Consider the following 17,809-nt stretch of genomic DNA (forward strand, 5'->3'; position numbering starts at 1 on the left):
CCCTGGAGGGGCCCAGGCGTCCGGCTCGTGGGTGCCGGGGTGGGGGTGGGGGGGGCTGGTCGGGAACCCGGACGCCTGGGCCCCTTCCCGGACACCTGGGCCCCTCGCCGGACGCCTGGGACCTTCCCGGACGCCTGGGCCCCCTTGCCCGGACGCCTGGGCCCCTCACCCGGACGCCTGGGCCCCTTCCCCGGACACCTGGGTCCCTCCCCGGACGCCTGGGCCCCTCCCCGGACGCCTGGGCCCCCTCCCCGGACGCCTGGGCCCCTCCCGGACGCCTGGGCCCCTTCCCCGGACACCTGGGCCCCCTCCCCGGACACCTGGGCCCCTCCCCAGACGCCTGGGCCCCTTCACCGGACGCCTGGGCCCCCTCCCCGGATGCCTGGGCCCCTCCCCCGGACACCTGGGCCCCTTCCCCGGACACCTGGGCCCCTTCCCCGGACGCCTGGGCCCCTTCCCTGAACGCCTGGGCCCCTCCCTGGACGCCTGGGCCCCTTCGCGGACACCTGGACCCCTGTCCCGGACGCCTGGGCCCCTCCCGGACGCCTGGGCCCCCTCCCCGGACACCTGGGCCCCTCCCCGGACACCTGGGCCCCCCCCGGACACCTGGGCCCCTCCCCGGACGCCTGGGCCCCTTCCCTGAACGCCGGGGCCCCTTCCCGGACACCTGGGCCCCTTCCCCGGACACCTGGGCCCCTCCCCTGGACGCCTGGGCCCCCTCCCCGGACGCCTGGGCCCCTTCCCCGGACACCTGGGCCCCTCCCCGGACGCCTGGGCCCCTTCCCCGGACACCTGGGCCCCTCCCCTGGACGCCTGGGCCCCCTTGCCCGGACGCCTGGGCCCCGCGCGGGCAGTGAAGCAGTTCTGGGCCGGCGGCGGCGCCCGGACGCCTGGGTCCCCCGGAGGCCCCGGGAGGGGGAGCGGGAGCACCCGGACGCCTGGGCCCCGTCCCAGAAAGAGGCGCTGCGGGGGGGGGGGAGACGCCTGGGGCTCCGAGCGGGGGAGGAAACCGGTTCCTCCGGGGACGCCTGGGCCCCCCCCTTCCCGGACGCCTGGGCCCCGCCCTGCGGGGGTGTCCCGGGTGGGGGAGGGGCGGGGATCCCCGGCGGCGGCCGGGGGGGGAGGGGCGGGGGGAGGGGCAGGGGTGGGGGAGGGGCCGCTCGCCGTCAAAGGCAAGTGAAGGTGGCCGGAGAACGGAGGTACCCGGACGCCTGGGCCCCTTCTCGGACGCCTGGGCCCCTTTTTAGGCCTAACCCGGACGCCTGGGTCCCTTGCGGGGCTTAGTCGACCGCTTTGGGCACCTGCCCCCCGGACGCCTGGGCCCCTCTCAGACGCCTGGGTCCCTGCCCGGACGCCTGGGCCCCTCCCGGACGCCTGGGTCCTTTTTGGGTGCCGCTGGGACGCCTGGGCCCCTTCCCAGATGCCTGGGTCCCTGCCCGGACGCCTGGGCCCTTCCCAGTCTCCTGGGACCCGGACGCCTGGGTCCTCCCCCCTCCTCGCCAGGGGAATTATGGGATAGCGGGGGTGTCGATGGTGGGGGGGGTCGGAGGTCACGACCTCTGACCCTTCCCCCCCCCCCCCAAGGCCATGACGGAGCTGCGGGATGTCGGCGCCGCCCCCCCGGGGCCCCCCGAGGTGAGCGCACCCCTCCCCCAGCCCCGGGGGCCCCGGTGTCCGGGGAGGGGGCCCAGGTGTCTGGGCGACGGGGGCCCAGGTGTCCGGGGAGGGGCCCAGGCGTCCGGGGAGGGGCCCAGGTGTCCGGGCGAGGGGGGCCCAGGTGTCTGGGAGAGGGGCCCAGGTGTCCGGGGAGGGGCCCAGGTGTCCGGGCGAGGGGGGCCCAGGTGTCCGGGGAGGGACCCAGGTGTCTGGGAGAGGGACCCAGGTGTCCGGGCGAGGGGGGCCTAGGCGTCCGGGGAGGGGCCTAGGCGTCCGGGCGAGGGGGGCCCAGGTGTCCGGGCGAGGGGGGCCCAGGCGTCCGGGCAAGGGGCCCAGGTGTCCGGGGAGGGGCCCAGGTGTCCGGGAAGGGGCCCAGGTGTCCGGGGAGGGGCCCAGGCGTCCGGGGAGGGGCCCAGGTGTCCGGGGAAGGGGCCCAGGTGTCCGGGCGAGGGGGGCCCAGGCGTCCGGGCAAGGGGCCCAGGTGTCCGGGGAGGGGCCCAGGTGTCCGGGGAAGGGGCCCAGGTGTCCGGGGGGGGGCCCAGGTGTCCAGGGAAGGGGCCCAGGTGTCCGGGCAAGGGACCCAGGTGTCCAGGAAGGGGCCCAGGCGTCCAGAGAGGCCCCTCAGAGCCTTCCTGGGGCGGGGGGGGGGGTTAAGGAGAAGTAATTGGAGGGGAGGGCTGTATTAAGGGTTAATTAATACTTAATTAAGGGTTAATTAAAGGTTTATTAATGGTTAATTAACGGTTAATTACGTCTGCAGTCGGGAGGGTAATCGAGGCGACGAGGGGGCGATTTTGGGGGGGTATTTGGGGAGGGTGATTAATCACGGGGGGGTGATTAATTGCAGGGGGGGTCAATTAAGGGTTAATTGGGGGGGGGGGACATGGAGGACGGTTCATGACGGGTGTCCCCCCCGCAGGTCCGGGCCCAGCTGGAGACGCCGTACGGGGCCGTCAGCGTCGCCGCCGTGGGGAGCCCCCGGCCCGGGCGCCCGGCGCTGCTGGGCTGGCCCGACGTGGGGCACACGCGTGAGTGCCGGACGCCTGGGCCCCCGTCTCCCCCGGACGCCTGGGCCCCTTCCTCCATTGGGTGGACCCTTCCCCGGACGCCTGGGCCCTTCCCCGGACACCTGGGCCCCTGCCCCGGACGCCTGGGCCCCTTCCTCCATTGCATGGACTCTTCTCCGGACGCCTGGGCCCCCTTCCCCGGACACCTGGGCCCCTGCCCCGGACGCCTGGGCCCCTTCCTCCGTTGCATGGACTCTTCTCCGGACGCCTGGGCCCCTTCCCCGGACGCCTTGGCCCCTTCCTCCACTGGGTGTACCCTTCCCCGGACGCCTGGGCCCCCTCCCCGGACGCCTGGGCCCCCTCCCCGGACACCTGGCCCCCTTCCCCAGACACCTGGCCCCCTTCCCCGGATGCCTGGGCCCCCTTCCCCGGACGCCTGGGCCCCTTTCCCTGGACGCCTGGGCCCCTTCTTCCATTGCGTGGACCCTTTCCCGGACGCCTGGGCCCCTTCCCCGGATGCCTGGGCCCCTTCCTCCACTGGGTGTACCCTTCCCCGGACGCCTGGGCCCTTTCCCTGGACGCCTGGGCCCCTTCCCCGGATGCCTGGGCCCTTCCTCCGTTGCATGGACTCTTCTCCGGACGCCTGGGCCCCCATCTCGCCCGGACGCCTTGGCCCCTTCCTCCATTGGGTGGACCCTTCCCCGGATGCCTGGGCCCCTTTCCCGGACGCCTGGGCCCCTTCTTCCATTGCGTGGACCCTTTCCCGGACGCCTGGGCCCCTTCCTCCATTGCGTGGACCCTTTCCCAGATGCCTGGGCCCCCTTCCCCGGACGCCTGGGCCCTTCCCGTGTTGCATGGGCCCCCTTCCCCGGACGCCTGGGCCCTTCCCCCATTGGGTGGACCCTTCCCTGGATGCCTGGGCCCCTTCCTCCATTGGGTGGACCCCTCCCCGGACGCCTGGGCCCCTCTCCCCCTCTTCCCCCCCCCCAGACGAGTCGTGCTTCGCGCCGCTCTTGGCCCACGAGGAGATGCAGGAGATCGTCAAGAGCTTCCTGGTGGTGCACGTGGACCCGCCCGGCATGGAGGACGGGGCTCCCCCCTACCCGTCGGGGTCAGGCTCCGCCCCCGCCACCCCCTGCCCCCCCGGCCTCCCCACTCCCCCCTTCCTGCCTTTCTGCCCCCCTTGACCCCCCCAACGATGCCGTTGACCCCCTGTTGGCTCCTGTGGAGACCACTGACCCCCTCCTCACCCCCCGTTGACCTCTGTTGACCCCCATTGACCCCCAATGGTGCCACTGACCCCCGCCTTGACCCCTGTTGGCCTCCGATGATGCTGTTGACTCCCCCGAACCCCCCCATTGACTCCCCCCCCGTTGACCCCCATTGACCCCCAATGGTGCCATTGACACCCCCCATTGACCCCCATTGACCTCCAATGATGCCACTGACCCCCTGTTTCCCCCGTTGACCCCTAATGATGCCCTTGACCCCTGTTGGCCCCCAGTGATGCCATTGACCCCCCCCGTTGACCCCCCCTGCTGACCCCCACTGACCCCTGTCGGTCCCCAATGATGCCGTTGACCCTCACTGACCCCCAGTGATGCCATTGACCCCTTCAGTTGACCCCTTGACCTCCTATTGACCCCCCCTTTGACCCTCCATGCCGCTCCTTGACCCTCCCATTGGCCCCATTGACCCCCCATGCCCCTCCTTGACCCTATTGACCCTCCCATTGGCCCCATTGACCCCCATGCCCCTCCTTGACCCCCATGCCCCTCCTTGACCCCCATTGACCCCCCGCTGACCCCCATGCCTGTCCTTGACCCCTATTGACCTCCCATTGGCCTCATTGACCCCCCATGCCCCTCCTTGACTCCTGTTGACCGCCACATTGGCCCCCATGCCCTGACTCCCATGCCCTGCTTTGACCCCATTGACCACCATACCTCTCCTTGACCCCGTTGACCCCCTCATGGGCCCTGTTGACCCCCTTACCCCTCCTTGACCCCCATGTCCCTCCTTGGCCTCCATTGACCCCCTATTGGCCCCATTGACTCCCATGCCCCTCCTTGACCCCTGTTGACCTCACATTGGCCTCCTTGACCCCCCTATGTCCCTCCTTGACCCCATTGACCTCCCATTGGCCCCTTTGATCCCCATGCCCCCATTGATCCCTATGTCCCTCCTTGACTCCGTTGACCTCCCATTGACCCCCATGTCCCTCCTTGACCCCTATTGATCTCCCATTGGCCCCATTGACCCCCATGCCCCTCCTTGACCCCTATTGACCTCCCATTGGCCTCATTGACCCCCCCCATGCCCCTCCTTGACCCTGTAGGCCCCCCAGTGCCCCTTCTTGACCCCGTTGACCCCTATGTCCCTCCTTGACCTCCCATTGGCCTCGCTGACCCCCCATGCCCCTCCTTGACCCCATTGACCGCCCCAGTGTCCCTCCTTGACCCCAACGACCCCCTTGACCCCCCCCCAGGTACCAGTACCCCTCCCTGGAGCAACTGGCCGAAACCATCCCCTGCATCCTTGAGCACTTCAAGTGAGTTGGGGGTCAGGGGAGGGGGGTCGGGGGGGCCCCATAGGGGGCCAGAGGGAGGTGGGGGGGAGGGGTCAGGGCCCGGCTGACCTGTCCCGCGTGTCGTGTCCGTCCCCCCCCCCCGCCCCCCAAAACCGCAGCATCCGCACCATCATCGGCATCGGGGTGGGAGCCGGCGCCTTCATCCTGGCAAAATTCGGGGTGAGTGGGGGCCGCGGGGGGTTGGGGGGGGTCCTTGAGGGTCAGACCACCCCCACCCAGGACCCCTCCCTTGACATGATCTCCCCTTTCCCCCTTTCCCCTCCCCCAAAGATGACGCACCCCGAGGCCGTGGAGGGGCTGGTGCTCATCAACATCGACCCCCACGCCAAGGGCTGGATGGACTGGGCCGCCCACAAGGTGGGGCGGGGCCTGTGGGGGGCGGGGAATATGGGGGCGGGGCTGTGGCGAGGTGGGGGGGCGATGGGGAGGGCCTATGGGGTCTCCCTGTGTCCCCCACCCCGGGCCTTATGGGGGGTGGGGGCTATGTCCGCTATGGGACCCATGTAGGACCTTGTGCTGTATGGGTCTCCTATGGGTCCCTGTGGGTCTCCTGTGGGTCTCTGTGTCCCTGTGGGTCCCCATGTCCCTCTGGGTCTCCTATGGGTCCCCTGTGGGTCCCCGGGTCCTTGTGGGTCCCCTGTGGGTCCCCATGTCCCTCTGGGTCTCCTCTGGGTCTTCTATGGGTCCCTGTGTCCCTGTGTGTCCCCTAAGGGTCCTCATGTCTCTCTGGGTCCCCTGTGGGTCCCCGTGTCCCTGTGGGTCTCCTATGGGTCCCCATGGGTCCTTGTGTCCCTGTGGGTTCCCTGTGGGTCCCCATATCCCTCTGGGTCCCCTATGGGTCTCTGTGTCCCTGTGGGTCCCCTATGGGTCCCCATGTCCCTCTGGGTTTCCTATGGGTCCCCTGTGGGTCCCCGTGTCCCTGTGGGTCCCCTAAGGGTCCGCATGTCTCTGTGGGTCTCCTATGGGTCTTCTATGGGTCCCTGTGGGTCCCCATGTCCCTCTGGGTCTCCTATGGGTCTCCTCTGGATCCCCGTGTCCCTCTGGGTCCCCTGTGGGTCCCCATGTCCTTCTGGATCCCCTGTGGGGCTCCTCTAGATCCCCTCTGGGTCCTGATGTCCCTATGGGTCTTCATTTCCTTCTGGTTCCCCAGCGGGTCCCCGTGTCCCTGTGGGTCCCCTAACGGTCACTTATTGGTCCCCGTATCCCTCTGGGTCTCTTAGGGGGTTCCCTATGGGTCTATGTGTCCTTATGGGTTGCCTATGGGTCCCCATACTCCTACGGTCCCCTGTGGGTCCCCGTGTCCCTATGGGTCTTCCATGGGTGACCTCTGGGTCCCTTTGTCCCTATGGGTCTCCTATGGATGCTAGTGGGTCCCCAGTGGGTCCCCATGTCCCTATGTGTCCCCAGTGGTTCCCCATGTTTCTATGGGCCCCCAATGGGTCCCTGTGTCCCTAGGGATCTCCCATGGGTTCCCAATGGATCCTCATGTCCCTATGGGTCTCTGTGTCCCCAGGGATCTCCCATGGGTCCTCCAATGGGTCCCCATGTCCCTATAGGTCCCCATGTCCCTAGGGATCTCCCATGGGTCCCCTAATGGGTCCCCACGTCCCTATGGGTCACCTACAAGTATTATTGTCTGTATGGGTCCCGTCTGGATCCCCTTGTCTCTATGGGTGCCCTGTGGGTCCCCAGATCCTTATGGGGCCCTACGGACCTCCTCCGTGGGTCTCCCATGGGTGCCCCAGGCTGAGGTGTCCCTGCGTCTCCCCCCGCCCCAACTCTAGCTCTCAGGGCTGACGTCCTCCTCCACCGAGATGATCCTGGCCCACCTCTTCAGCCAGGTGGGGCCGTTGCGGGGAGGGCGGTATTTTGGGTGTATTTTGGGTTATTGTGGGTTTTTTTGGTGGATATTTTGGCTTTGGGGGGGGATATTTGGGGTGTATTTGGGTGTATTTAGGGTGACATCCCTGGAGGAGGAGCTCATGGTCACCATGTCCCAGGGAGGTATTTTGGGGTAACGGGGGCATTTGGGGGGGGTATTTGGGGTTATCGGGCAATTTGGGTGTAACAGGTTGTTTTTGGGGAGGTATTTAGGGGGTATTTGGGGTCTTGAAGCTGACATGTCCATGGAAGGACCTGGTGGCCACCATGCCCTGGAGAGGGGGTTGGGGGTGGTATTTGCAGGTATCAGGTTGTAATTAGGGTATTTTGGGGGTATCTGGGGGTATTGGGGGGTATTTAGGGTGTATTTGGGGGTAATGTGGGGGTTGCAAGGCTGTTTAGGGGTTATTTGGGGGCTTGTTGTGGTATTTTGGGGTATTTTGGGTGTCGGGAGTGTCTGGGTCCCATCCCTGCTCGGGGCCACCCTGTCCGGGGGTGGGGGGGGCATTTGGGGCAATATTGGGGCATTTTGGCATTTTTCTGGGGATTTCGTGGGGTATTTTGAGGGTGTTTTGGGTGTATCAGGGTGTTTTGGGGGCATTTAGGGGGTATTTTGGGGTATTCGGGTGCTGTCCCCACAGGAGGACCTGGTCACTGTGACCTCGGGGGCATTTTGGGGGTATTTTGGGTGTATTTGTGCATGTTGAGGTATGTTTTGGGGGTATTGATGGGGGTATGGTGGTATCTGGCTACCATCCCAACAAGAAGACCTGGTGGCCACCATATCCAGAGAGGTATTTTGGGGGCAGTTGGGGCATTTTGGGTGTATTTGTGCACGTTTGGGTATGTTTTGGGTGTATTTATGGATGTTTTGAGGGTGTTGTGAGGGGTATTTTGGTGTATGGGGGGGTATCTGGGTGTTGTCACTGCAGGAGGACCTCATGGCCACCAGGTCCTGGGGGGTACCTGGGGGTTGTTGGGGCATTTTTAGGGTATATTTTGGGGTATTTGAGGTGTATTTGTGCATGTTTAGATGTATTTTGGGTGAATTTGTAAGTATTTTGGGGGTGTTATGAGGGATAGGGGGGTATCTGGGTGGCGCCCTGCAGGAGGACCTCATGGCCACCATGGCCTGGAAACTATTTTGGGGGTATTTTCTGTGTATTTGGGCATATGTTGGGGGTATATTTGGGGTATTTTTGAGTACTGTGGGGGTATCCGGGGGTGTTTTGGGGGTATTTGGGGGTATTTTGGGTATCCAGGCACTGTCCCTGTAGCAGGACCTCTTGGCCACCATGTCCTGGGGGTTATTTTGGGGATATTTTGCTGTTTTGGGTCTATTTTGGTGTCATTTTGGGGTATTTTGGGGGTATTGCAGGGGTATCTGGGGCAATTTTGGGGGTAATCGGGGGGATTTGGGGTATCCAGGCGCCATCCCCCGCAGGAGGACCTCATGGCCACCACATCTAGCGGGGCATTTTGAGGGTATTTTGCTATTTTGGTGTCATTTTGGGGTATTTGGGGGCTATTGCAGGAGTATCTAGGGGGAATTTTGGGGTTAACTGGGGGGATTTGGGGTATCCGGGTGTTGTCTCTGGAGGAGGACCTCATGGCCACCACATCCTGGGAGCTATTTGGAGGGTATTTTGGGTATGTTTGGGGTATATTGGAGGTACATTTTTGGCATTTGTGGGTATTGCGGGGGTATTTGAGGATATTTTGGGGGAAATCAGGGGGCTTTAGGGTGTGTGGGCGCCGTCCCCGCGGGAGGACCTCATGGTCACCATGTCCTGGGGGTGGCGTGGGGTATTTTGGGGGTGTTTTTGTGTAATTTGATGTAATTTTTTGGTATTTTGGGGCATTGCGGGGGTATCCGGGGGTATTTTTGGGGGGGATTTGGGGTATCCGGGCACCGTCCCCACAGGAGGAGCTCGCGGCCAACTCGGCCCTGGTGCAGCAGCGGCGCCGGGCCCTGGCGGCGGCCCCCAACACCCCCCTCTACTGGGCCATGTACAACAGGTGGGGCGATGGGGGCCGATGGGGGGGTGACCGGGGCTACTGGAAGGGAAAATAGGCCAATGGGGGACCACTGGGGTGATGGGGGGGTGACTGGGCCAAAGGGGGGGTCAACGGGGGCAACTGGGGCAGACTAGGGGGCAATTGGGGTGCTGGAGGGGCAACTGGGCCAATGGGAGGGTCAACAGGGGCTACTGGGGGGATCAATGAGGGGGCAACTGGGGTGACAGGGGTCAATGGGGGCAACTGGGGAGCAATTGAGGTGATGAGACAACTGGGTCAGTGAGGGGGTCAACGGGGGCTACTGGGATGGCTAGGGAGCTACTGGGGGGCAACTGGGGCAGACTAGGGGGCCATTGGGCTGCCAGAGGGGCAACTGGGCCAATGGGAGGGTCAACGGGGGCTAATGGGGGTGTAAATAGGTCAATGAGGGGGCAACTGGGGTGACGGGGGTCAATGGGGGCAATTGGGGGGCAACTGAGGTGACGAGGCAAGTGGGTCAGTGAGGGGGTCAACGGGGGCTACTGGGGGGGGTAAATAGGCCAATGGAGGGCAACTGGGGAGATGCAGGGGCAACTGGGGTGGTGATGGGGCAATGGGGCTAATGGAGTGTCAATAGGGGTGAATGGGGGGGCTACTGGGGTGGTGGGCAATCAACGGGGCCAGTGGGGGGGTCAATGGGGACAACTGGGGTGACTGGGGGGCAACTGGGGAGATGGGGGGGCAACTAGGCCAACGGGGGTCAACAGGGGTCAATGGGGGCAACTGGGGGGGCAACTGGGGTGGTGGTGGGACCACTGAGCCAACGGGGGGCAACTGGGCCAACTGGGGGAGGTCAATGGGTCCAACGGGGAGCCAATGGGGGGGCAGTTGGGCCAACTGGGGCCAGCTAGGTCAATGGGGGGGAAACTGGGTCAATGGGGGTGTCAATGGGGCCAACGGGGGGGGCAACTGGACCTACGGGGAGGTCAGTGGGGGGTAAATGGGGGACCAATGGGTCAGCAGGGGGGGGCAACTGGGCTAATGGGGGGGTCAGTGGGGTCAAGTGGGCAGAACTAGGCCAATGGGGGGGGTCAATAGGGCCAACGGGGGGGCAACTGGGCCAACGGGGTCAGTGGGGTCAACGGGTGGGCAATTGGGCCGACAGGGGGGGGCCAATGGGGTCAACTGGGTCAGCAGGAGGTCAATGGGGCCAATGGGGGGACAACTGGGCCAACAGGGGGGTCATTCAGGTCAACTGGGGGTCAACTGTGCCAAGGGGGGGATCAACAGGGCCAATGGGGGGGTCAGTAGAGTCAATGGGGGGGTCAATGGGGGTCAACTGGGCCAAGGGTGGGATCAGCAGGGGGTCAGTGGGGTCAACAGGGGGTCAAGGGGTCAACTGGGCCAATAGGGGGTCAATGGGGCCAGCAGGGGGGCAACTGGGCCAACGAGGGGGCCATTCAGGTCAATTGGGGGTCAACTGAGCCAATGGGGGGGATCAATGGGACCAACAGGGGGTCAGTAGGGTCAACGGGGGGGTCAATGGGGGTCAACTGGGCCAATAGGGGGTCAAAGGGGCCAGTGGGGGGCAACTGGGTGGATGGGGGGGGCCATTCAGGTCAACTGGGGGTCAACTGGGCCAATAGGGGGGGGTCAACGGGACCAACGGGGGGGTCAGTAGGGTCAACAGAGGGGTCAATGGGGTCAACAGGGCCAATAGGGGGTCAACGGGACCAACGGGGCGACAATGGGGGGTCAACTGGGCCAGCAGGAGGTCAATGGGGCCAAGGGGGGGGTCAACGGGGTCAAGTGGGGTCAAGGGGGGTCAACGGGGTCAAGTGGGGTCAAGGGGGGGTCAACGGGGTCAAGGGGGACCAGAGCGACCCCCCCCCCCCGACCCCCCCAACAGCCGCCGGGACCTGGGCCTGGAGCGCAGCGGCGACGGCCCCCTCAAGTGAGCGACCCCTGACCCCCCCCCGCGTGACCCCTGACCCCTGCATGACCCCCCCATGCGACCCCTGACCATCCCCCGCATGATGACCCCCATCCCCCCACCGCGACCCTTGACCTCCCCAGCCACCCCCATCTCCCACGTGACTCCACACCAACCCCCCCACACCGTGACCCTTGACCCTGGGGGGGTCAGAGGTCACCCACGCGTGACTCCGCCTCCCCCCCCCCCCAAAAAAAACCAGGTGCCCGGTGCTGCTGGTGGTGGGCGACAGCTCCCCCCATGAGGACGCCGTGGTGAGTGGGGGGGGCGGAGCTCAGGCGAGGGGGCGGGGCCGTGACGCAGGGGGGGCGTGGCCACGGCCGCCAAGCCCCGCCCCCCTCCTCCCGCTCCCCCTCTAGGTGGAATGCAACGCCCGGCTGGACCCCACCCAGACCTCCTTCCTCAAGGTAGCCCCGCCCCCTTTCCCCCCCCAGCGTGGCCACGCCCCCTTCCCCACGCGTGGCCACGCCCCCTTTTCCTCCCCGCAGATGGCCGACGGCGGCGGGCAGCCCCAGATCAGCCAGGTGAGGGGGGGGTCATGGGGGGTCAGGGGTCACGGGGGGTCAGGGGTCACGGGGGGGTCAGGGGTCACGGGGGTGGGGTCAGGGGTCACGGGGGGTCAGAGGTCATGACCCCTCCCCTCCCCCCCCGCAGCCCGCCAAGCTCACCGAGGCCTTCAAGTACTTCGTGCAGGGCATGGGCTACAGTGAGTAATTAGCGCGCCGCTTCTTAATTAATTAAAGCCCTGGGGGGTGCTGGGGGGGGGGGTTAGGTTGCCAGGGGCAATTAGGTTCCCCCATAGGGCAATTAACCCCCCTCAGGAGCTATTAGCTCCCCCCATAGGGTAATTAAACTCCGTGTAGGGTAATTAAGCCCCCCTAGGGGCAATTAGCTCCCCCCCATATGGTAATTAACCACCCCATAGGGTAATTAAGCCCCCCTAGGGGCAATTAGCTCCCCCCATATGGTAATTAACCCCCCCATAGGGTAATTAACCCCCACCAAGGGCAACTAGCTCCCCCCCATAAGGTAATTAACCTCCCTGTAGGGTAATTAAGCCCTCCCAGGGGCAATTAGCTCCCCCTACAGGGTAATTAACCCCTCCCAGGGGCAATTAGGTCCCTTCATAGGGTAATTAAGCCCTCCCAGGGGCAATTAGCTCCCCCTATAGGGTAATTAACCCCCCCCAGGGGCAATTAGGTACCTTCATAGGGTAATTAAGCTCCTCATAGGGCAATTAGCTCCCCCCATAAGGTAATTAAGCCCTCCCAGGGGCAATTAGCTCTCCCTATAGGGTAATTAACCCCCCCCAGGGGCAATTAGGTCCCTTCATAGGGTAATTAAGCTCCTCATAGGGCAATTAGCTCCCCCCATAGGGTAATTAAGCCCTCCCAGGGGCAATTAGCTCCCCCTACAGGGTAATTAACCCCCCCCAGGGGCAATTAGGTCCCTTCATAGGGTAATTAAGCTCCTCATAGGGCAATTAGCTCCCCCCATAGGGTAATTAAGCCCTCCCAGGGGCAATTAGCTCCCCCCATAGGGTAATTAAGCCCTCCCAGGGGCAATTAGCTCCCCCCATAGGGTAATTAACCCCCTTATGGAGTAATTAAGCCCCCCCAGGGGCAATTAGTTCCCTCCATAGGGTAATTAACCCCCTTATGGGGCAATTAGCTTCCCTCATAGGGTAATTAACCCCCTTATGGAGTAATTAAGCCCCCCCAGGGGCAATTAAGTCCCCCCGTAGGGTAATTAACCCCCTTATGGGGCAATTAGCTCTCTCCATAGGGTAATGAACCTCCCCTCCCCCCGTTCCGGGTAATTAAGCCCCCCCCGGGTATTTACCCCCCCCCGCTCCGGGTAATTACCCTCTCCCCCCTCCCCCCAGTCCCCAACCTGCCCGACCGCCGCCTCGGCCCAGGTACCGGCCGACACGCGTGTGCGGGGGGCGGGGGCAGGTCACGTGTGCTGTGCTCCGCCCCCTCCGCGGTCACGTGTGCTGCCCCACCCCCCCCCCCCACCGTCACGCGTGTGCGCCTCTCTCCCCCCTCCCTGCACTACGTCACGTGTGCTCCTCCCCCTCCAGGCGGGGGGGGCGTGGCCGGGGGGTGGAGGGGGCGTGGCCGGCGGGGAAGGGGGACACGCAGCCAATGGGGCGCGGCGCGGGCTCCCGGGGGGCGTGGCCAAGCGGGAAGGCGGGGCGGGGTGGAGAATGGAGGGGCGTGGCCGGCGGCGGGCTGGGCCAATGGGGTCGCTGCTGACTGGGCCGGGGAGCCGTTGCCGGGGCAACGGGGCACTGTGGAGGGTTGGGCGGAGGGGGCGTGGCCGGCGGCGGTCTGGGCCAATGGGATGGCTGCTGACTGGGCCGGGGAGGGGGGGGGGAGTGTTGCCGGGGCAACGGGGCGCGGAGGGGAGGGCTGCTGACTGGGCGGGGGGAACGTTGCCAGGGCAACGGGGCGCGGAGGGGAGGGCTGCTGACTGGGCGGGGGAACGTTGCCAGGGCAACGGGGCGCGGAGGGGAGGGCTGCTGACTGGGCGGGGGAACGTTGCCAGGGCAACGGAGCGAGGAGGGGAGGGCTGCTGACTGGGCGGGGGAACGTTGCCAGGGCAACGGGGCGCGGAGGGGAGGGCTGCTGACTGGGCGGGGGAACGTTGCCAGGGCAACGGGGCGCGGAGGGGAGGGCTGCTGACTGGGCGGGGGAACGTTGCCAGGGCAACGGGGGGCGGAGGGGAGGGCTGCTGACTGGGCGGGGGGGAACGTTGCTACGGCAACGGGGCGCGGAGGGGAGGGCTGCGGCGGGCTGGGACAATGGGATGGCTGCTGACTGGGCGGGGGGAACGTTGCCAGGGCAACGGGGCGCGGAGGGGAGGGCTGCTGACTGGGCGGGGGAACGTTGCCAGGGCAACGGAGCGAGGAGGGGAGGGCTGCTGACTGGGCGGGGGAACGTTGCCAGGGCAACGGGGCGCGGAGGGGAGGGCTGCTGACTGGGCGGGGGGGAACGTTGCTACGGCAACGGGGCGCGGAGGGGAGGGCTGCGGCGGGCTGGGACAATGGGATGGCTGCTGACTGGGCGGGGGGAACGTTGCCAGGGCAACGGGGCGCGGAGGGGAGGGCTGCTGACTGGGTGGGGACAGCGTTGCCAGGGCAACAGGGCGCGGAGGGGAGGGCTGCGGCGGGCTGGGCCAATGGGGTGGCTGCTGACTGGGCCGGGGGGGGGGGAGCGGGAGTGTTGCCGGGGCAACGGGGCGCGGAGGGGAGGGTAGCGGTGGAGGGGGCGTGGCCTGCAGCGGTCTGGCCCAATGGGGTGGCTGCTGACTGGGTCGGGGAGAGGGAAGCGTTGCCGGGGCAACGGGGGAAGCGTTGCAGCGGAGGGGGCGTGGCCAGCGGTGAAGTGGGCCAATGGGGCGGGAGGGGGCGTGGCCAGCGCGTGTGTATCGACGGTGGGGAGAACGGGCCAAGAGGAAGGGGGCGCGGCCGGGGTGGGCGTGGCCGGGGTGGAATGGGCGTGGCCAGCGGAGGGAGTGGGCGTGGCCAGGGGGCAGCAGCCAGCGCTCTCCCTGCCGGAGCTGCGCTATTACGCGGGGGGGCGGGGGCGTGGCCTCCGAGGGGCGGGGGCGTGGCCTAACTCGCCCCCGCCCCCTCCGCAGTGGCATCGTCGTGCATGACACGGCTGTCGCGGTCGCGCACGGCCTCGCTCTCCAGCGGCGCCTCGGGCGACGGCGGCCGGGCCCGGAGCCTGTCGCGGGGCAGCGAGGCTTCGCCCGCCGCCTGCTGAACCCGCCGCCCCCTCCCCAAATCCTCCCCAGATCCCCCCCGGACTCCATAGCCCCCCCCCCAAAACCCTCCCCAGACTCGAAATCCCCCCAAATCCTCCCCAGACGCCCCCCCCCCGGACTCGATACCCCCCCAATATCCCCCCAAATCCTCCCCAGACCCCCCTGGACTCGATATCCCCCCCGATATCCCCCCCAAAACCCTTCCCAGACCCGATATCCCCAATATCCCCCCATATCTTCCCCAGACCCCCCCCCGGACTCGATGTCCCCCCCAATATCCCCCCAAATCCCCCTGGACTCGATATCCTCCCAATATCCCCCCAAATCCTTCCCAGACCCCCTCCCTGGACTTGATATCCCCCCCAATATCCCCCCAAATCCTTCCCAGACCCCCCCTGGACTCGATATCCCCCCAATATCCCCCCAAATCCTCCCCAGATCCCCCTGGACTCGATATCCTCCCCAATATCCCCCCAAATCCTCCCCAGACCCCCTCTCAGACTCGATATCCCCCCCGATATCCCCCCCAAATCCTTCCCAGACCCCCCGGGACTCGATATCCTCCCCAATATCCCCCCAAATCCTTCCCAGACCCCCTCTCAGACTCGATATCCCCCCCAATATCCCCCCAAATCCTCCTCAGACCCCCTCTCAGACTCGATATCCTCCCAATATCCCCCCAAATCCTTCCCAGACCCCCTCTCAGACTCGATATCCCCCAATATCCCCCCAAATCCTCCTCAGACCCCCTCTCAGACTCGATATCCCCCCCAATATCCCCCCAAATCTTCCTCAGACCCCCTCTCAGACTCGATATCCCCCGCAATATCCCCCCAAATCTTCCCCAGATCCCCCAATATCCCCTCAGACCCCTCCAATATCCCCCCAGATCCCTCCAATACCCCTCAAATCTTCCCAGACCCCTCTGGACCCCCAAACATCTCCCAGACCCCCCCAATATCTCCCCCAAACCCTCCCCAGGCCCCCTTGGACCCCCCAAAAGCCTTCTAGACCCACCAATATCCTCCTAAAACCCTTCCCAGACCCCCCTGAGCCCCCCCCAAAGCCTCCTAGACCCACTTGGACCCCCCCAAAAACCTTCCCAGACCCCGCAATACTCCCCCAAACCCTCCCCAGATCTCCTTGAACCCCCTAAAAGTCTCCTAGACCCCCCAATATCCCCGTAAAACTCTCCTAGACCTCCCTGGACCCCCAAACATCTCCCAGATCCCCCAATATCCCCCCCAAAACCTCCCCAGACCCTTCTGGACCCCCCAAAACCCTCCCCAGACCCCCAATATCCCCCCAAACACTCCCCAGATCCCCTTGAACCCCCCAAAAGCCTCCTAGATCCCCTAATATCCTCCTAAAACCCTCCTAGACCCCCCTGGATACCCCAAAACTCTCTTCTGACGCCCCCAAATCCCTCTAAAGTCCTCCTAGACCCCCCCAAACCTTCCCAGACCACCCTGGACCCGTCTAAAGCCTCCCACATCCCTCGGTCCCTCCCAGACCCCCCAATATCCCCCTAAAACCTCCCCAGACCCCCCTGAAGCCTCCTAGACCCACCTGGACCCCCCCCAAACCCTTCCAGACCCCCCAATATCCCCCTAAAACCTCCCCAGACCCCCTTGAAGCCTCCTAGACCCACCTGGACCCCCCCCTAAACCCCTCCAGACCCCCCAATATTCCCCTAAAACCTCCCCAGACCTCCCCCGAAGCCTCCTAGACCCGCCTGGACCCCCCCGGACTCCCCCAAACCCTTCCAGACCCCCCAATATCCCCCTAAAACCTACCCAGACCCCCCTGAAGCCTCCTAAACCTGCCTGGACCCCCCCAAACCCCTCCAGACCCCCCAATATCCCCCTAAAACTTCCCCAGACCCCCCCAAAGCCTCCTAGACCTGTCTGGACCCCCCCAAATCCCTCCAGACCCCCAATATCCCCCTAAAACCTCCCCAGACCCCCCCAAAGCCTCCTAGACCTGTCTGGACCCCCCCTAAACCCCTCCAGACCCCCCAATATCCCCCTAAAACCTCCCCAGACCCCCCCCAAAGCATCCTAGACCCACCTGGACCCCCCCAAACCCTTCCAGACCCCCCAATATCCCCCTAAAACCTCCCCAGACCCCCCCGAAGCATCCTAGACCCACCTGGACCCCCCCCAAATCCCTCCAGACCCCCCAATATCCCCCTAAAACCTCCCCAGACCCCCCTGAAGCCTCCTAAACCTGCCTGGACCCCCCCAAACCCCTCCAGACCCCCCAATATCCCCCTAAAACTTCCCCAGACCCTCCCCAAAGCCTCATAGACCTGTCTGGACCCCCCCAAATCCCTCCAGACCCCCAATATCCCCCTAAAACCTCCCCAGACCCCCCCCCGAAGCCTCCTAGACCTGTCTGGACCCCACCAAACCCCTCCAGACCCCCCAATATCCCCCTAAAACCTCCCCAGACCCCCCTGAAGCATCCTAGACCCACCTGGACCCCCCCAAACCCCTCCAGACCCCCCCAATATCCCCCCAAAACCTCCCCAGACCCCCCAACACCCCCATTTACCACCCCCCACCTCCCTGCCCCCCCCTCGGCGAGTGACCTCCGACCTTTGACCTCTGCCCGCGCAGTGCCCGCCCCCCCCCCACCGCCAAAGCTGGGTCAACCGGGCCCGTGGCAATAAACGCTGCAGTGCAAACGGCTCCCGGTGCCTGTGTCGGCCTTGAGGGAGGAGGGGGGGTTGAGCCCCCTCCCCCGGGGTCCCGGTTCCCCCCCCCCCCCAACCCCGCACCGGGCCGCAGCGGCCTGTCGCCACCGCGCCGCCATTTCGCGGAAAGGAGGGGGCAGTGCGCATGCGCGCGGGTCTAGGCGGCAGCGCGCAAGCGCAGAGTGCCCACACCCCCCCGCCTTGGTTGCGTA

At 65.7% G+C, this 17,809-nt stretch overlaps 1 protein-coding gene across 3 annotated transcripts; it reads left to right on the top strand.

Annotated features, from left to right (window-relative positions):
* The first annotated feature begins 1,154 nt into the window (after positions 1-1,154).
* Positions 1,155-17,708, top strand: LOC138062825 (protein NDRG2-like). 3 transcript variants are annotated; one of them, XM_068921869.1, is made up of 15 exons: positions 1,155-1,199; positions 1,585-1,635; positions 2,576-2,684; positions 3,654-3,774; positions 5,152-5,214; positions 5,352-5,412; positions 5,524-5,610; positions 7,038-7,094; positions 9,059-9,153; positions 11,042-11,086; positions 11,328-11,379; positions 11,485-11,532; positions 11,614-11,649; positions 11,780-11,831; positions 14,771-17,708. In XM_068921869.1, exons 2-15 carry the CDS (start codon positions 1,588-1,590, stop codon positions 14,896-14,898), a joined length of 1,002 nt encoding a protein of 333 aa, XP_068777970.1. In that variant the 5' UTR covers positions 1,155-1,199; positions 1,585-1,587; the 3' UTR covers positions 14,899-17,708. The 3 variants fall into 3 exon arrangements, with proteins under 3 accessions (XP_068777970.1, XP_068777971.1, XP_068777972.1); XM_068921870.1 differs by lacking the exon at positions 11,485-11,532 and having other exon boundaries at positions 14,771-14,951; XM_068921871.1 differs by lacking the exon at positions 1,585-1,635 and having other exon boundaries at positions 1,189-1,199.
* The last annotated feature ends 101 nt before the right edge of the window (positions 17,709-17,809 follow it).

This window comes from Struthio camelus, chromosome 29 (assembly GCF_040807025.1).
Source record: "Struthio camelus isolate bStrCam1 chromosome 29, bStrCam1.hap1, whole genome shotgun sequence".
Classification (NCBI taxonomy): Eukaryota; Metazoa; Chordata; class Aves; order Struthioniformes; family Struthionidae; genus Struthio; species Struthio camelus.